Genomic DNA, 17,362 nt, shown 5'->3' on the forward strand with positions numbered 1-17,362 from the left:
AACAAAAACAGCAACGAGTCGATGATTCAGAAAGCTTTTTATCGCTATTTACTCGCAACAAAAAAGATTTACGTGACCATGGACGAAACATGGATACATCACTACACTCCAGAGTCAAAGCGGCAGTCATCTGAGTGGCGCACAGCTGGCGAAAGCCGTCCGAAACGTCCGAAAACACAGCAGTCAGCTGGCAAAGTGACGGCGTCAGTTTTTTGGGATGCGCATGGCGTGATTTTCATTGACTACCTCGAAAAAGGTAAATCGATCAACAGTGATTATTATATTGACTTACTGGTACGTTTGAAGGAGGATATCGCAAAAAAACGACCGCACATGCAGAGAAAAAAAATCCTTTTTCACCAAGACAATGCACCTTGCCACAGGTCGATGAAAACAATGGCAAAATTAAACGAATTGGGCTTTGATCTGCTTCCCCACCCCCCATACTCACCAGATTTAGCCCCCAGTGACTACTGGCTCTTTGCTGATCTTAAAAAAATGTTCCAGGGAAAAAGATTTGGCTCAAATGAGGAGGTCATCGCTGAAACTGAAACTTATTTTGAAGCGAAAGATACATTTTTTTATAAACATGGTATTGAAAAATTGGAAAAGCGTTGGAACCATTGTATCACCCTAAAAGGAGATTATGTTGATGAATAAAAAAAAAATTTGTAAAAAAAATGTTGTTTTCATTGTTAGTCTCGGGACTTATTGATCCATGTGTTATATTTGCTCTCAATTTGGGAGACATTACTTTTTAGAATGACATTAAAACTCAAAACTTACTGGACATGTTCGAATATCTCCCCAGTCACCGGCTTTCTTCAGTAGTTGTCCAAAAGGGTCAGAAGTTGAACGTCCAGCATTAGATCTTACTTGATATACCAACGTTGAAGTGGAAACGTAGTGAACCATCTGAAATTTATATTCAATAAATTTTATATTGACTTGCATAGCATATACATAATAAATGTTAATTTTTCTGGGCCTTTTCATTAACATTATTTTGCTTATCATTGGTTCATTCATATTCTAACTGTTTCTTCTACAGTGTGACCCATTTTTAATGGAAACACCCCCCTAAAATTTGAAGTTGTAAACCAATTTTAATAAATTTTTTTTTGAAATGTCAAGTACTAAAAGGTCTACCTTGGGACAAAATTTGAAATATTTATTAAAGTTTCAGGACATACTACGATATTTTTTCTTAGTCGAAAATCGGGATTTTTTATTAGAGATTTTTTTATTGAAAAAAACTGGATTCAGAGTGCCTCTAAACAGGTGTGACCAAAATTTCATGAAAAAATATTCATTATTAACAAAGTTATGACAACTCAAAAATTCGAAAACTCACACAGCTAACATTCACAAAAAACACTATATCAACAGATATAGCCATGAGATTTTTTTTTAATGATTTTAACAATAAAGTGCCGCCAGATGAAAAAAAAACAAATAGCGTAAATATTTTTAATGAAAATAACGGAATTACATTCAAGTTTTCACGCAAATTAACTAAAACTAAGACCTAATATTTCAATTTAAATCTTAGTTGCCATGGAAATGATATTATAGTTTGACACTTGTAAAAGATTTAAGTGTACTATTGTCAACAATATTCACCTCACAGTTCTTCGAATTATTTTGTGTCATGGCTGCAAGATTGAGCGTAAGAGAGAAAATTGAAATTGTACGCCTTTCGGGAGATGACGTTAGAAGTGCTAGAGAGGTTTGTAGAGTATTGAATGAGAGACATCCAGATCGTCCTCATATTAGCTGCGGTACGGTAAATAAAATAAATAAAATATTCCATGAAACTGGTGCAGTATCAAAAATGATGTTAAAAAGTAATCCTGTACAAAGACAAAACAGGAATGACAGGAATGATCAAATCATTTTAGATTATTTCGGAAATAATCCTAATGCCATTATAAGGAATGTCACTTTATATTTGAATATTCCACGAGAAACTATTCGGAGATGTCTCAAGGCGAAGAATATTGAACCTCTCAAGCCAAAATTTTTACGTACATTTCAAGAAGACGACGAAGCAAGACGCCTGGAATATTGTTTATGGGCTCAAGGGGAATATTTAAACAATAGAAATTTCATAAAAAATATTTTATATACCGACGAAGCCACTTTCACTACAAATGGAGTAGTGTCATCACAGAATTGTCGCTATTGGGCAGCGGATAATCCTAACTGGGTAATAAACTGTAAAAGCCGGTATTCCTAAAAAATCAACGTCTGGTGTGGGATATTGAACGAACGAATTATTGGTCCTTTCTTTTTTGAGGAAAACATTAATGCGCAGAGGTTTCTAGAATTTTTAAACACAGAGTTTTGGGATGCTATTCACGAGCTGCCAATCAATGAACGATCAAATTTAATTGTCCAGTTAGAAGGATGTTCAGTTCATTATGCCAGAGCTGTGAGGCAATGGCTTAACGAACATTTTCCAAACCGATGGATAGGCCGTAGTAGTCCGTTTATAGAGTGGCCACCCAGATCTCCAGACCTCACAGTTTTGGACTTTTTTCTCTGGGGACTTCTCAAACAAAAGGTTTACAAAAACCGCTCAAGAGATAGAAATGAACTATGTGCAAGAATTCGACAGGTATGTGCAGATATTAGCCTTCAAGAACTAAGGAACGTAATCAGAAACATTCGTAAGCGCTACGACACATGTATCGAAATACGTGGTGGATTAGTAGAGGCTACTAGAATATGAGTTAGAATTAATTGTTGCACTGAATCAAAACATTTCAATACTTAGTTATTAGTTACGTTTATTAAATTTTTTTGCTTCATTGTTAGTTGAAATGTGTGAATGTAATTCCGTTATTTTCATTAAAAATATTCACTCTATTTGTTTTTTTTTCATCTGGTGGCACTTTATTGTTGAAATCATAAAAAAATTATATATTGTGACTGTAAGCTGTGTGAGTTTTTGAATTTTTGAATTGTCATAACTTTGTTAATGATGAATATTTTTTCATGAAATGTTGGTCACCTATTAAGAGACACTCTGTATTCAGTGGCGTATTGATTGTTAGAAATAAACATTAACATTTATTGATGTTTCAAAAATTATCAATATTTCTTATTATTTTTTAACCGTTTGTACAACTTAATTGGAGTATTTCAATTTTAATCGTTCAATGTTATTATTCATCCTGTATGTATAAAAATCTCATCTGACAGGAGAAAGTTGTTGAGTAAAATACGTCAAATTGAAAGAAAGAGATTAATATTGAAATTCTTATTTGAGATTTGTTTGAATTAGGGACAATCGTAAGTTGAATAATGTTTGTTCAAATTGTTCATTTTCTTATTTGCGTTCTTTTCAGGAATTTGAGTATATAGAGATATACAATATACATTGTTATGTGTATAAAGGTGCCCTGTTGAATAAAATTATTTGCTAGTAAAACTAGTTACAGTGGTTTATTGATATATACTGCAAATTGGTCTCTCAGTAACCTATTCAAACTAAGTAATCTCAACATTGATTTTTTCAATAAAAAAATCGCTAATAAAAAATCCCGATTTTCGACTAAGAAAAAATATCGCAGTATGCCCTGAAACTTTAATAAACATTTCAAATTTTGTCCCAAGGTAGACCTTTTAGTACTTGACATTTAAAAATAAATTATTAAAATCTATCTACAACTTCAAATTTTAGGGGGGTGTTTCCATTAAAAATGGGCCACACTGTATATGGATCAAATTCGCACCTCCTTGTAGCCGTCTTCTGGTTCACCGATTTCACAGTTTTTCAATTCAGATCTGAAAATCTCACAAATGAGCTCACCTGGGTATAAGACAATGGTTCGGAAGTTGCTCCGCATGAACCGCAAACGCTCTGCTCCACTAATGTCATGGCAAACTTCTGGTGCGGAATACAGTGCCTAGCGTTGCACATGTCTTCTGCTTCCCCTTGTGCGATGTGCGTATGGATTCGCAAGAGCATATTTTCGAAGCATTCAGCTGCATCGTCCATAAAACCCAATTGGAACCTGTTCTGATCGAAGAAACTTTCTGCCAAGGCTCTACGAAGGGCGTCTGGTGGAAGAGCTGTTTCTGTGGAGAATTGGAGTTGGGAGAAGAGTTCCTGAAACAATGAAACAGTTGTTAGTGATATAGAGAAATGAAATAAACGTAGTGTAAAGGTAAAATGTTTATCAATTTTCGCCGGTAAGTTAGTGTTTTGGTCTATTTGGGCCAGAGAGTTGAATTTTTAGTAAACATGAACACTTCATAACTCCTAATACCCAATGGAAATAATATTTCCACATACCATATTGACCGACTATTGAGTGTTCGTATCAAATAATGGTAAATACGGTTTTTTTTTACAAAAATAACCGCATCAACCGCGAAGGGTTATTAGCGGAGGAACAATTAGGTATATTATATTTTATGTAATATATGAATAGATTTCAAAAAGGTTACTAAATTCAAGTTCACCATGTCTAGAGCAGAATTGAGATCACTGGGAAGCCTTGCAGTTTTAATTTCTTTCATGTATTCAATCTGTTTTTCGTTGATCACCTACCTAAAAAGTCGATACAATTCTCACAAATTTTTCTAATAGTTAACCTAAACATCAGTTTTAGTTCTCATTTCATTTCTTTCAACCACATTCTATTCATTGCTTTAGTGTTATAGTCTAATCAACAAGTCAATCAAAAAAATGGTATTTAGTTTTTCGTTAATAACTCAAAAAATATTAATATTTAGGCAATTTTGAAAAAAGCTCGTTAAAGAGGAGGAAATTTCCTGAAACTCTATCTCCATTATTTATAATTTGATAAAAATCCAGTACCTTCTTAACACTTGAATGAATCAAGTCCCGTAGAAAAAAAAGTTTTATCACCATTTCAAAAAAAGTTATTCAATTGTTAACTAACAAATTTTTTCCCATTCTCCGTTGACATAAATAATGGGATAACAGGTATAAATAATTGGCCTATAAATTTTAAACATCATGGAGCCCTTTTTTAATATGAAAAACCGAGTTTAAAAATGGCTCGAAATGGAAGGACTCCAATTCGAAGACTTATTGCGCCATTAATTTTTTTGTGCATATAAATTACTTCATTTAAATTTTCATTACAATTATAGTGTTCGTTTCGGATGTTATTATTGCTATCATTTCTTTTTCTGCTTATTAAAACACATATAATATATTTTTGATGTAGATATGTTTCAAATGATCATAAAAGGTTTTCTTATTCGAAGTTCATTGTAGAAAACGCTCAGAGCAATGGAAAAAATATTAATAGGTACCTAAAAATGAAAATAAAAACTCTCGAAAAACTCTGCCGTATATAGGGAGACGTGAAAGTTGCTATTGTGTTTTTATTCAACTCAGTCAACCAATTTCCAGGGCCGTAATTTAAAAGGGAATAATTCACCCATTTATAATCAAATATTACCGAAACATTCCGAAATATAAAATTTCATTTAATTTCTCAGTATGAAGTGAACGTCTACGATCCAAAAACTACAACAAAAAATACAGGTCCTTATTTAAAAATTCAAAGATGGGGGTGGTCCACGTCAGATGACACCCTGCATAAAAGATTCATGGATATATTCTGAGAGACCACATCAAGTGGCAATAGCAAAATGTGGACAGATTTTCAATATGTCTGTGAATAAAGAAGATATAGGCAAACAAATAATTTGGGATTTTTTGGTTTTTCCTGTATATCTCCAGAACCAAAAGAGCTATATTCGATTTTTTTTCATCATTGAATATGTCTCTAAAATATACAACTTTGCCACAATTTAACCGACACTCTATCTCTTATCGTTTACGAGATCCCCATGTACAGAAACGAATTTGAATAGCCTTGTAGTTTAAAAAACCAAAAAACACGAGTTTAAAGAATATCGAACTAAAAAGTCAAAAATAATTTATTTTTAAATAAGTTTGAAACGATAACGAACGGAAAATACTAATATTATTGTGAAAAAAGCGAGGGTGTCATATTTTTTGTATATCAAATTTATTTAAAAAAATAATTTTTAACTTTTTAGTTCAACATTCTTTGAAAGCGGTTATTTAGTTTTTCAAACTATATTTATTATTTTCATGATAAACTGCTCTGGAACTTTTTATATATTTATAAATTCTTCGATATAATATTTGTAAATGAAAGACGACAAAACGTTGAAATACATTTGGGAGAATTTCAAAAGCTAAGCTTATAGTTTCCACGTCAGTCTCAAGTGAAACTCCCAGTGCGTGAATCATTCCTCATGCAATGACCACCATGGTAACATAATTAATGTTTTTTCAGATACACAAAACGAATAAAATGTGTAGGTTTCAGTCCATTTATCAGCAAACATTCAATTTATTCCGTCAATATTTATAACATCCACGTGTGTAGGTATATTGTAGAGCGCCCCAATTTACTACCAATTCCAGTTGTGATTTATTATCATTGCAAAGAGATATAGGTGTGTTATTATGAAATCTAAGTACTTTAACGACTCAATGGCGACTTAGTCTGTCCTTACCATTTTCTTTGTCAAACGACAACAATAGAACAGAATGATGTAAGCAGAATTGTAAAAGCCATGAAGTTTAACCAGCACACCAGAGATATACTTCAGAGAAAGATCGTTTTGTTATACAGGACGATGCAAATGCATGGAATAAATTCGTATCTTGGAAGAAATCCAAAAACACGGCCCGTGTCATGATATACATATGAGAGACGTTTCGTCACCGGTATTTATTTATTTCATACATTATTCTACAAGATGAACCCAATTACAGATTAGGGAGTAACAGTGGCATTTACAAATATGTACTTACATAATATAATTTGTGAATCTATATATTAAAAAAACAGAACTATCAGATAGCTAAGAAATGTCTTTTGATTTGTATAATCTGGCAGTCGAATATATCTAGGACATCACTAACAGAATTAGAGGTATCGCACATCGTATAAATTGGAGATTTCTTCATTATATTTGAGACAAAATGTAACACTATTCCTAAATGACTGTCTAGGAACCCAAAAATTCAACATATGTAACAGTTGAGAGCAGGTGATGATATTATTGTTTATGACCTTGAATAAAAAGAGGGTAATAGGGTATTCCTACAATAGGATACATGCCTTCAAGTTTAAAAGATATATATATTTTAGGAAGCGCCTCTGTAGGGCTTCTAATTGATTTATATGAACCTGATAGTAGGGACTACACACGACAGATGTATATTCCAGTCTAGATCTAACACAAGTGAAATAAAGTAATTTCAATGTTGAAGCTTTTTCGAAGTCTTTTGTTTTTCTAACTAAGAATCCATACATGCGTTAAGCTGCTGTTAGAGTAGTGTCAATCTGTTTATTAAAAGAGAGGGATGAATCAAAAGTAACACCTTGATCAGTGAGTGTGTCAGGACGCTCCAGAACTTGATTGTTTATGACGTAGTTGTGTAATGTCAGATTCGTTTTCAGTGAGTAAGACATTACATTACATGTGGATATGTTGAGAGATAGATTATTCTTCCGACACCATGTAGCAACGCGATTTAAATTTAGGGCGAGACGTTCGCAGTCATTAGAACATGTTATATTGTGATAGAGTTTCAAGTCATCTGCGTATAAAAGGAAATTGACATCAATTTCAGCTCCGATATCATTAATGAACATATTGAACAGTAGGGATCCTAGATTTGATCCTTGTGGTACACTAGAGGTATAAATAAATGGCCTATAAATTTTAAACTTCGTGGAGCCTTTTTGATGTATATACTTCATACGATCTTGCGATAAAAGTTCATAAAAATTTATTGATTTGTTAATTATGATTTTTTATAACTATTGAAAAATGAAATATCTAAAAATTGTTGATAACATATTTTTTTCAATTTTCTGTTTTCACATTAAACAATGGCAGTTATAGGATATGAATTTTTTACGTAATTTGTTTATTAAATTGTTTCAAACAAATAGAGAAATTCAATATTTTTGAAAAAAATTTTTTTTGCTATTTTGTTGTCTAGAGATAATTATGATTTAAAAAATATTTTTTTGTTATTTTAATTTTTAATTGTTTAAAATTGATTTTTTTGTATTTCGATTGTTTAAATAATTAGTTTAGAAATAATTTTGCTTTTGAAAATCATAATTTACACTTTTAAATAGTTTGGCAAAAAAATAATTTTTTTTTATTATTTAATTGTTTATTAGTTTAACAATTTGTTATAAACAAATATTGACCAACGTTATATTTTTTTTCTGGAGCAGAAAAAAATTATAAAAACAGCTATATATAAAAAAGTGTCATAAAAGAATTACCGTATCGTATGATATTATTATAAGAAATAAAAAATATTATGGCACTTTTTTATATATAGCTGTTGGTCAATATTTGTTCATAACAAATTTTTAAACTAATAAACAATTAAATAATTAAAAAAAAATTTTTGCCAAACTATTTAAAAATGTAAATTATGATTTTTAAAAGCAAAATTATTTCTTAACTAATTATTTAAACAATCGAAATATAAGAAAATCTATTTTGAACAATTAAAAATTAAAATTAAAAATGAAATATCTTTCAAATCATTATCTCTAGACAAGAAAATAGCAAAAAAAAACAATTTCAAAAATATTGAACTTCTCTATTTGTTTAAAACAATTTAATAAACAAATTACGTAAAAAATTTATATCCTATGTTAATAACTGCCATTGTTCAATGTGAAAACAGACATAGCCAAATATCAATCGAAAAAAAAAAATTATTAACAATTTTTAGATATTTCATTTTGCAATAGTGATAAAAAATCATAATTAACAAATTAATGAATTTTTATGAACTGTTATCGCAGGATCGTATGAAGTATATATATCAAAAGAGCTCCACGAAGTTTAAAATTTATAGACCAATTATTTATACCTTTTATTCCATTATTTATGCCAACAGAGATTGGAAAAAAATGTATTAGTTATTAATTGAATAACTTTTTGAAAAATGGTGATAAAACTTTTTTTTCTACGGGACTCGATTCATTCAAGTGTTAAGAAGATACTAGATTTTTTCAAATTTTTAAATTGACATTTTATGTTATAAAAAAATGATTTCTTTTGATAAACTCTCTTTAGCGGCAGCGCGCGCATGCCGTAACAGCCGCGCCGAACCCTATTTTCAACGTCAAATCAAAATTATAAATAATGGAGACAAAGTTTCGGGAGTCGAGACTTTTTTATCGGAAATTTCCTCCTCTTCAACGAACTTTTTTCAAAATTGCCTAAATATTAATATTTTTTGAGTTATTAACGAAAAACTAAATACCATTTTTTTAAATCTCATTTTGTTAATAAAAATTGCAATTTTTTACCTGCACCAAAATCCTTCAAAAACATTTTTCTAGAGGTGATTCCGAATCGGATGAGCTATCTATTGCTTATAATTTAAGGACCTTTATCTCTATTTTTCATGTTTTTGAACTTGTTGATTAGACTATTAGGGAGATCTTTAACATGTCCCGTTTCTCGAAACTGTACTACAATGACATGGTCTCTTTCCCGAACTTTCCAGAACGTTCCAGACTATTTCCGAATATGATTAGTAGAATTTGGAACTTCTGGCGTAAAATGAATCTAGTGCAAACATTTTTTCCTCACCAGAATAAAAATGTTGTCTTTCAACGCGCGTTTCACTAACAAGTTAACAAAATCAGGAGATAATCAAAGAAGAACATTCCAAGATATTCCAGTATGTTCTGTAATGATGTGGAATGCTCTCGACCACTCACGAATGTTCTAGAAATGTCTAGAAGGCAAAGGTAAAAACTGGAACCTTCTTATTAGATGGGGGATAAAAGACTACCACACCATATAACTCCCTTGATTGTTCCACAATGATCTGGAATCTTCTACGATGTTTCTGAACATTCTAGACTATTCTCGAACATCCCAGAATGGTTCATGATGTTCTGGATTATTGTGCAGTGCTCTAGAAGTTGAAAATTCTAGCACCCAAATCTGCAAAAGCACGCTGTTCAGCTAAAAAACTTTCTCATGGATGCTCAACAATGATCTAAGATGTTTCAAGGTGTTCCCAAACGTTCCATATTATTTCTGAACTTCCAAACAGTCCCAGTATGTTCTGGAATGTTGTGGAATGCTAACGAATTCTCTCGGATGTTCTGAACTGCTTTATAATTTCCAGCCTTTCAGGTAGAAACGGGAACCTTCTTTATGGAATAATCTTCAAACAATGTATTCCATGAAAACTAATACTTTATAATCGTATTAAAGAATTTAAAATATCAACAAGAATCCAATTTCGATATCTAAATATAGTCAGGATACTCCAGACAATTTTATTGTTACGTACTTTATGACTCCGCCTCTGTGAAGCTCACAAAATGAAAGTGGTCTCAGTAGTTTCAAATAGACCAATGAATGTCAATCCACTCAATGTAACAACTTAATACAACATTTCAGGTAACTTCATCCATATTTGTTATAAGAAAAAGTTTTAATTTTTTTTTAAATTTCATTGAATGTAGGAATTCAACTAGATATTTTATTTCGAATTGTGAATGAGTAATGTCATTTGATCGCTCCTCATTCGATTCCTTTCACAAGCAAACACCATAAAAGGAAGTTTCCTGAATATGTTAATACGGTAAATAATTATTCATTCACAACTTTTAATTCCGTGTGAATCCGTTAAGTCTACTTCCACATCCACTTCCAGTCCAGTCAATCGCCTTCCGAAATAGAAATTGAGATTTCGGTCGACACAGTGAATTTTTTCTCCAAGTGGGTCCAAAACACAGCCTGCGGCTACATAAGATGAAGACAGGTTCACACTACGTGAACAAAGTAGGTTGCGATATAACGGAAAATCGTCTGCATATACATAATGTATTCAATTGAGGATATTTTTCAAGATTAAATGTTTGAGGTTAACGTGTTTGTTATGGGAACAAGTTTCACTTGTGTATTCTGTGAATGGGTTTAGTCATTTAAATGCATCATAATTCGACTGAACAATTACCAGTATTGTGAAAAGTATCTCTAAGTTACGAATAAATTTTCAAATGATTGAAGAAACAAGCTTAATAACAATTTTCAAACAATCAAGTTTATTTATTATTTGAAAATTCCAGTGTTCAATAAGGCATTGACAGTTCAATAATCCTATACTTGCGAATCTATTGGTGAGATTCTATCAAATTTCCCTTTCTCATAGTATCACACACCAAGCTCCATAACATACCGCCAAAAGTTTAAGGTTAAGATACATTAATCGGTACTTAATTTGAATTATAACCTCTGAAGTAAAATGAATCTACTGAAAATATTGGTAAAGTTATAGATTTCTGTACATATGGTTTAACACGGTGGTTTATTACATGTTTATTGCCTCAGACGGTTTTTCTAGTGCAGGGGTCTCCAAATTTTGAAGCCTTCGGACCATATTGATTTTTTCAGTTTGTTCCAAGGCCCAATTTCCGCCCTTAACTATATTTCTAGACTAGGATAGTCGCAAAGTGCGTGACCTAAGCAAACTTACGCTTTTTTTTGCATTTCAATAATTATTGTGTATTGTGACACTTAACGACATCTAATGGCGAGTAGTGGTACTATGTACTATCTTTTTCAGCTACCCGCTAAGCGGCATTAGACGTAATTAAATATTTGGAATTACCGCGTTGGTTCGAGAAAGTTCTGGTTCTAGCTAGTGTATTCCGATCACCTCGAGATGGCAGTAATAATTGCATATAAAAAGGCTAGCGGCGCAACTGCGAGTTTTCACCCTGAAGAGGCATAAGCCTACAGCAGGGTCCTACACAAACACATACACACACACAAAAATTGTAAATACCCGTAAAATTTGTAATATACGATTTTCATTCATTCAACTGCGAGTTACTCTGCGTAGGAAAGGCGAAGGGAGCGAAACTGTCTATTGTGAAATAAAGTAACACCCGTCAATAAAAGTATTTTGATTTGAATTATTGTTTTTATGTGTGATTTGTTAGTATGGAAAAGGAGCGAAAAATCGACAGTGAATGCAGAACGTTCCAACGTTCCAAGAAAAATGGAACTTTCAGTATTTTGTGATTGAGCCCAGTAATAAGGCCTATGTTTAATTTGTAATGAAACCATAGCTGTTCTCAAAGACTATAACATTAAACGACACTATGAATCGCAACATCTTCAAAGTTACTTCAAGTATACAGGAAGTTTGCGGAAGGAAAAATTTTAGGCTTTGAAACGCGGATTCAAATCGCAGAAATCTTTGTTTACCAAAGCGAATACTGAACAAGAGTCTGCAACTCGCGCCAGCTTTCGTGTGGCTCTTGAAATCGGAAAACGTGGCAAACCATTCACCGATGGAGAAATGATAAAAGAATGCTTGATTGCAGTAGCCGAAGAAATATGCCCCGAAAAGGTAAATTTATTAAAAAGTGTCAGTTTGTCAGCAAACACCGTGGCTCGGAGGGTGCAAGACATCGCAGAAAATATATCATCTCAACTGTCTGACAAAAATGGACATCATGAGTGGTTTTCTCTAGCATTGGATGAGTCAACGGATGTGTCAGATACTGCTCAGGTGTTGATTTTTATTCGCGGAGTAGATAAAAGCTATGAAGAACTTCTCGATATTGATAGTATTCATGGCACGACAACTGGGGCAGATATTTTTAAGGGAGTTGAAAATGCCATTAATAAAAAGAACCTTCGATGGAGAAATAAATCTATAACAACTGATGGAGGCAAAAATATGTATGGTAAAAATAAAGGAGTGGTTGCACTTGTATTAAAGGCTGTAGAAAATGATGGTGGTTCAAAACCATTAGTCTTACATTGTATCATTCATCAACAGTCCTTGTGCGGAAAATGTTTGCATATGTCTGAAGTTCTAAAACCAGTCATATCAGTTGTTAACTTTATCAGATCCACTGGGCTGAATCACCGACAATTTCGCGAGTTTATTCAACAGATTGGAGAAAATGATTTACCATATCATACTGCCGTACGCTGGCTTAGTTGCGGAAAAGTCCTTAAGCGCTTTTTTGAACTTTGAGCAGAGATCCAAATCAAATCTATGTTGATTTGACAAATCATATAAACGAACTGAATTTGAGATTGCAAGGAGAAAATCAGCTTCTCCCTGATTTATACACCAATATCAAATCCTTCAGGCAGAAAATAATACTATTTCAATCGCAATTACGTAAAAAATGTTTCACACATTTTGAAACATGTAAAATATTCAGCCACACTACAGAGACTGAATTTCCCGTCAATTTTGCAATCGAAACTTTGAGTGCTTTGAAGATAAATTTTGATACTCGTTTTTCAGATTTTGATGTCGTTGCGAATGAAATTGAGCTTTTTCAAAATCCTTTTGATTCTGACATTGAAACCCTGGCTCCGGAAGTCCAAATGGAAATTATTAATTTACGGTGCAGTGATATGCTCAAGAACAAATATCAAAATTCATCTTTGTTGGAATTTTATACGAGTCTTCCACTGGAACAATTTGATAATTTGCATAAATTTGCTCGTGGGTTGTTTTCTGTTTTTGGTAATACTTACTTGTGTGAGAAAACGTTTTCCAAGATGAAGTACACAAAGAATGTTTACAGATCTCAATTAACCGATGAGCATCTTAAATCTCTTTTGATAATTGGTACAAGTAAAATTGATCCACAACTACAAAGTATTGTCGGTGGAAAATCACAATTACATAAATCTCATTAGTGTTTTTGTTTTACTGTGATTCATTTCAATTATTTGTTAGTTATTAATATGCTCAAACTTAGATACTAAAGTTAAGTTTTCTTTGTCATCATTTCTGTCATTAAGTTTTACCTTGCAAGTAAATAAAACCGAGAAATTATCATTCTGTGTTTTCTTCTTCAACTTATCACAGCAATATTAACAACAATTAGGTAATCATTGGCTGTCGCGGGCCAGATTGATGACAGTAAATCATTGGCTGTCACGGGCCGGATTGATGACACTGGCGGGCCGGACTTGGCCCGCGGGCCGTAGTTTGGTGACCCCTGCTCTAGTGGAAATAATTTTTCCTTTGGCAATTTTTCACTCACCCTTTCACTTTGTCTATAAGGTGTCTGAAGAATGGATACAGGCCTACGAAGATATTTATGTTTTTCGATCCCGTACACAACATAACTTTACATCTCTTCAGTATACAAAAGAATGGTTCTTATGAAAAGATTTTGATAAAAGATAATCGACATAATATAATGATCTGAGCTGAAATATCTTTAGAAAAAGAAGAGAGCACACATAAACTCCAAACTACACTCCTTATATATGTTCTATTTTCATGTGAATTATTTTTGGTACTTTTACCAAATTCTTCTTGCACGTAACAATTACATGGTTCTTGTGGTGTTTCGTTAACAATATTTTTTTTTGTAATGCACTGTTTGGAACCTTTGGTGTAGTAATGAATATTACTGGGGTTTTTTCCTAACACCAAACCGTTATTTTAACATCTAGACACGTGTTTCGATCACCAAGTGATCATCTTCAAGAGGAAGATTGAACTTCAGTTCAATCTTGGACAGAAGTACCCGGTTTCCCAAACTTTTCCAGCAACTTTGGTATTGATGTTAACTTCTTCAAAATTTCGAACTGGGAGGTAAACAAATACCTTAAGAGAGGACAAGTTTAGGTTTCACTAAATTTTGTAAAAAAATTTGAATTGAAAGATACGCTGCAGTTAACGGATTTATATAAATATCGGTTATGAAGTTTCATTGCGTTTTTTATTGCAATTTAACTGCAAGACATATTCTTCATCTGAAGTCAGATAATCGAGATTTTGCATATTTCTTCGAAAATTATAATTTCTTCGATAATACCTACATTCAGGAAACTGAGCCTAAATTACTACTGTTACTCTAATTTTTAAGATAATCCAAATTAACATCGGTGTGTAATGTATGAATTTAGAACCCAGAAAATGTTGAATATTTTGTTGAAACGTGAAAAGTGTTTTGTCCAAATTTGTATTTCTGACAAATGTAGCTGATATTCATTGAAAAATCAGTTACATTCTGCTCCAGCAAATTGAGATTTCATTTGAATTGAAGCAGCTATGTAAAGGATTTCGGTGCTTTTAATACTTCAATAAAATAAACGACAGTTATGTGTAAAACTCTTAAACAAATGTAGAGCTGATTTGGTCTATTTAAAACAGATACAAAAGGCTACCACCTGTCAGTAATCACTGATTTGATTACCCAGAATTTGAATTCCTCACGTCAAAAATTATCAGTGTTATGAATGGGAATAGTTTCAGTCATGATATCACTAACAAATACTTGCCAGGCCAGGTTGACATTGCAGTGATGATAAGGTCGGTCTTTTATTCAATTCAGAATTGATTCGTCTGCGAAATACACAATGTTTGTGATGGAATTAAATGATGATTAAGTTATTCATACTCGTACATTCAAATCAAGTACAAGCGGTATGTGTTTGAAAATTATACGTACAAAATGGTATAGGAAACCATGTGCCAGTCACAGGTTACTGAACTACCATTCTTACCATCCAACGAAGATGAAAATAAACTTAGTCCTAACCATGAAGAACAGGGTGATCAATCTAACACATCCACTTTTTAAAGACGAATGTATTAAAGAATTAAGAGGTATTCTTCTTGAAAATTCATATCCTTGCAAACTTTTGAATAAATTACTGTTTAGCTCCCCTTCCACAGTCACGAATACTTTTCCAAACAATTTAAATAATTCCATGAACAATAACAATGAAAAATTAATTTAAATATTTCAAATATTGGAGAAATACCTCCGAATACATTATTTTTTAGCACACTACCGAATTTTCAGTCTCTAACACCTAAACTCCTTAACGTTTTCAAGAGTGATCATATTAAATTTGCCCAATGCATCGTTACTACTACTAATAGTATTTTTTCCAAAATTAAACTCAGTTGAAAACTTTAGGAAAGTCAAATGTAGTATATGAAATTCCTTGTCATACATGTGACAAGACATATATTGGACAAACATCTAGAATTTTATGTGGACGCATAACGTCACATGAAAGTGATTGTAACACAAAAAAACACCTGTGCACTTGCAGAGCATGTCATCAGCAATAAAGACACAATGCACTACACCGAAGTTAAAGTTTTGTGTACTGAAAGCAACTTACAAAAACGGTTGTTTAAAGAAATGTTCTTTATCAAAAGGAATACCAATAACATGAACAAAAAGACTGAGCTCAACAACCTCAGCAATATTTATAATTATATCTTAAAATTGGAACTAATTCCTCCAGGTTCCCCAAGCAACAGATAGCACAGTTCTACAAAAAAAAATTTTTGTGTTGCCCTGGATATTTTTCCAAATTTTCATATTTTCCAGTGCCTAAATCTTGAATATATTTATGAAAGTATTTTTTATGATTTTTACGTATCTTGTATTTTTAATAATAATCGTCTTGTTAGTAAAAAAAAAATATTTTCTCAGTCATGATTAGGCTTCTGCGCAACTTTTTTGCGCGTACGAACATCACGTAATCCCCACTTCTCGGGCTCTTTGCTCTGCAAAACAGCTGAGAACTCAGTTATTTGATAATATTGAAGTACTAACACGGAAATCTGGATAAGTTGTTATATGCTAATATTTTGTTTTAATTGTTGAGTGTCCGTTCTAATATATTCATCTTGTCTTTTTAAACATGAGTTTGTCACGAAGGAAGTGCAAATATAGTAGTGATTTATTCTGTTATATTTGTGGTATTTATATATCAAAAAAACAAAAAAGAGATATCACAGACTTTGTTAAGGAAACTTATGCTGAATATTTCGGTTTTAAAATGGACAAATTAGATAAATCATGGGTTCCTAATAAAATTTGTAAGTCTTGCGTTGAGTCTTTGCGGTTGTGGAAAAAAGGAGAACGTTCTGGATTAGACTTTGGTATTCCTATGATCTGGATGGAGCCTAAGAATCATTTCGATGATTGTTACTTTTGCGTAGTAGATGCTAAAGGTTTTAATCGAAATTAAACGTGGATATATCCAGACTTACAGTCTACAAAATGTCCTGTTTTACACAGTGAAAATCTCCCTCGGCCTATTTATGTTTCAAAAGTGATTCGCATGCCCTCAGAAACCATGATGTTGCCAAATTCACAGAAATGGAATCAGTCTACCAGTGGAAGTGAATGGGAGGGTGAAACATCTACGCCAAAGTTGTTTTCTCAAAATGAACTCAGTGATTTAATACGTGATCTAAATTTATCAAAACAAGGATCAGAACTGTTAGCTTCAAGATTGAAAGAAAAAAATTTAT

General features: G+C 32.4%; 1 protein-coding gene across 5 annotated transcripts in view; it reads right to left on the bottom strand.

The window, feature by feature from the left end:
• The window catches only part of ec (ubiquitin specific peptidase echinus), a 348,513-nt gene that overhangs the window by 19,242 nt on the left and 311,909 nt on the right, over positions 1-17,362 (bottom strand). For all 5 annotated transcript variants that reach the window (XM_074179498.1, XM_074179509.1, XM_074179506.1 and 2 more), the window contains 2 exons: positions 3,818-4,117; positions 787-915 (listed from right to left, as the gene is read on the bottom strand). In XM_074179498.1, the coding sequence (XP_074035599.1) occupies positions 787-915; positions 3,818-4,117 (429 nt within the window). The remainder of the gene's footprint in view (positions 1-786; positions 916-3,817; positions 4,118-17,362) is intronic.

The sequence above is a fragment of the Leptinotarsa decemlineata genome, unplaced genomic scaffold, assembly GCF_025532065.1.
Source record: "Leptinotarsa decemlineata unplaced genomic scaffold, Ldec_3_MD MMD2_P_RNA_scaffold_14, whole genome shotgun sequence".
Classification (NCBI taxonomy): domain Eukaryota; kingdom Metazoa; phylum Arthropoda; class Insecta; order Coleoptera; family Chrysomelidae; genus Leptinotarsa; species Leptinotarsa decemlineata.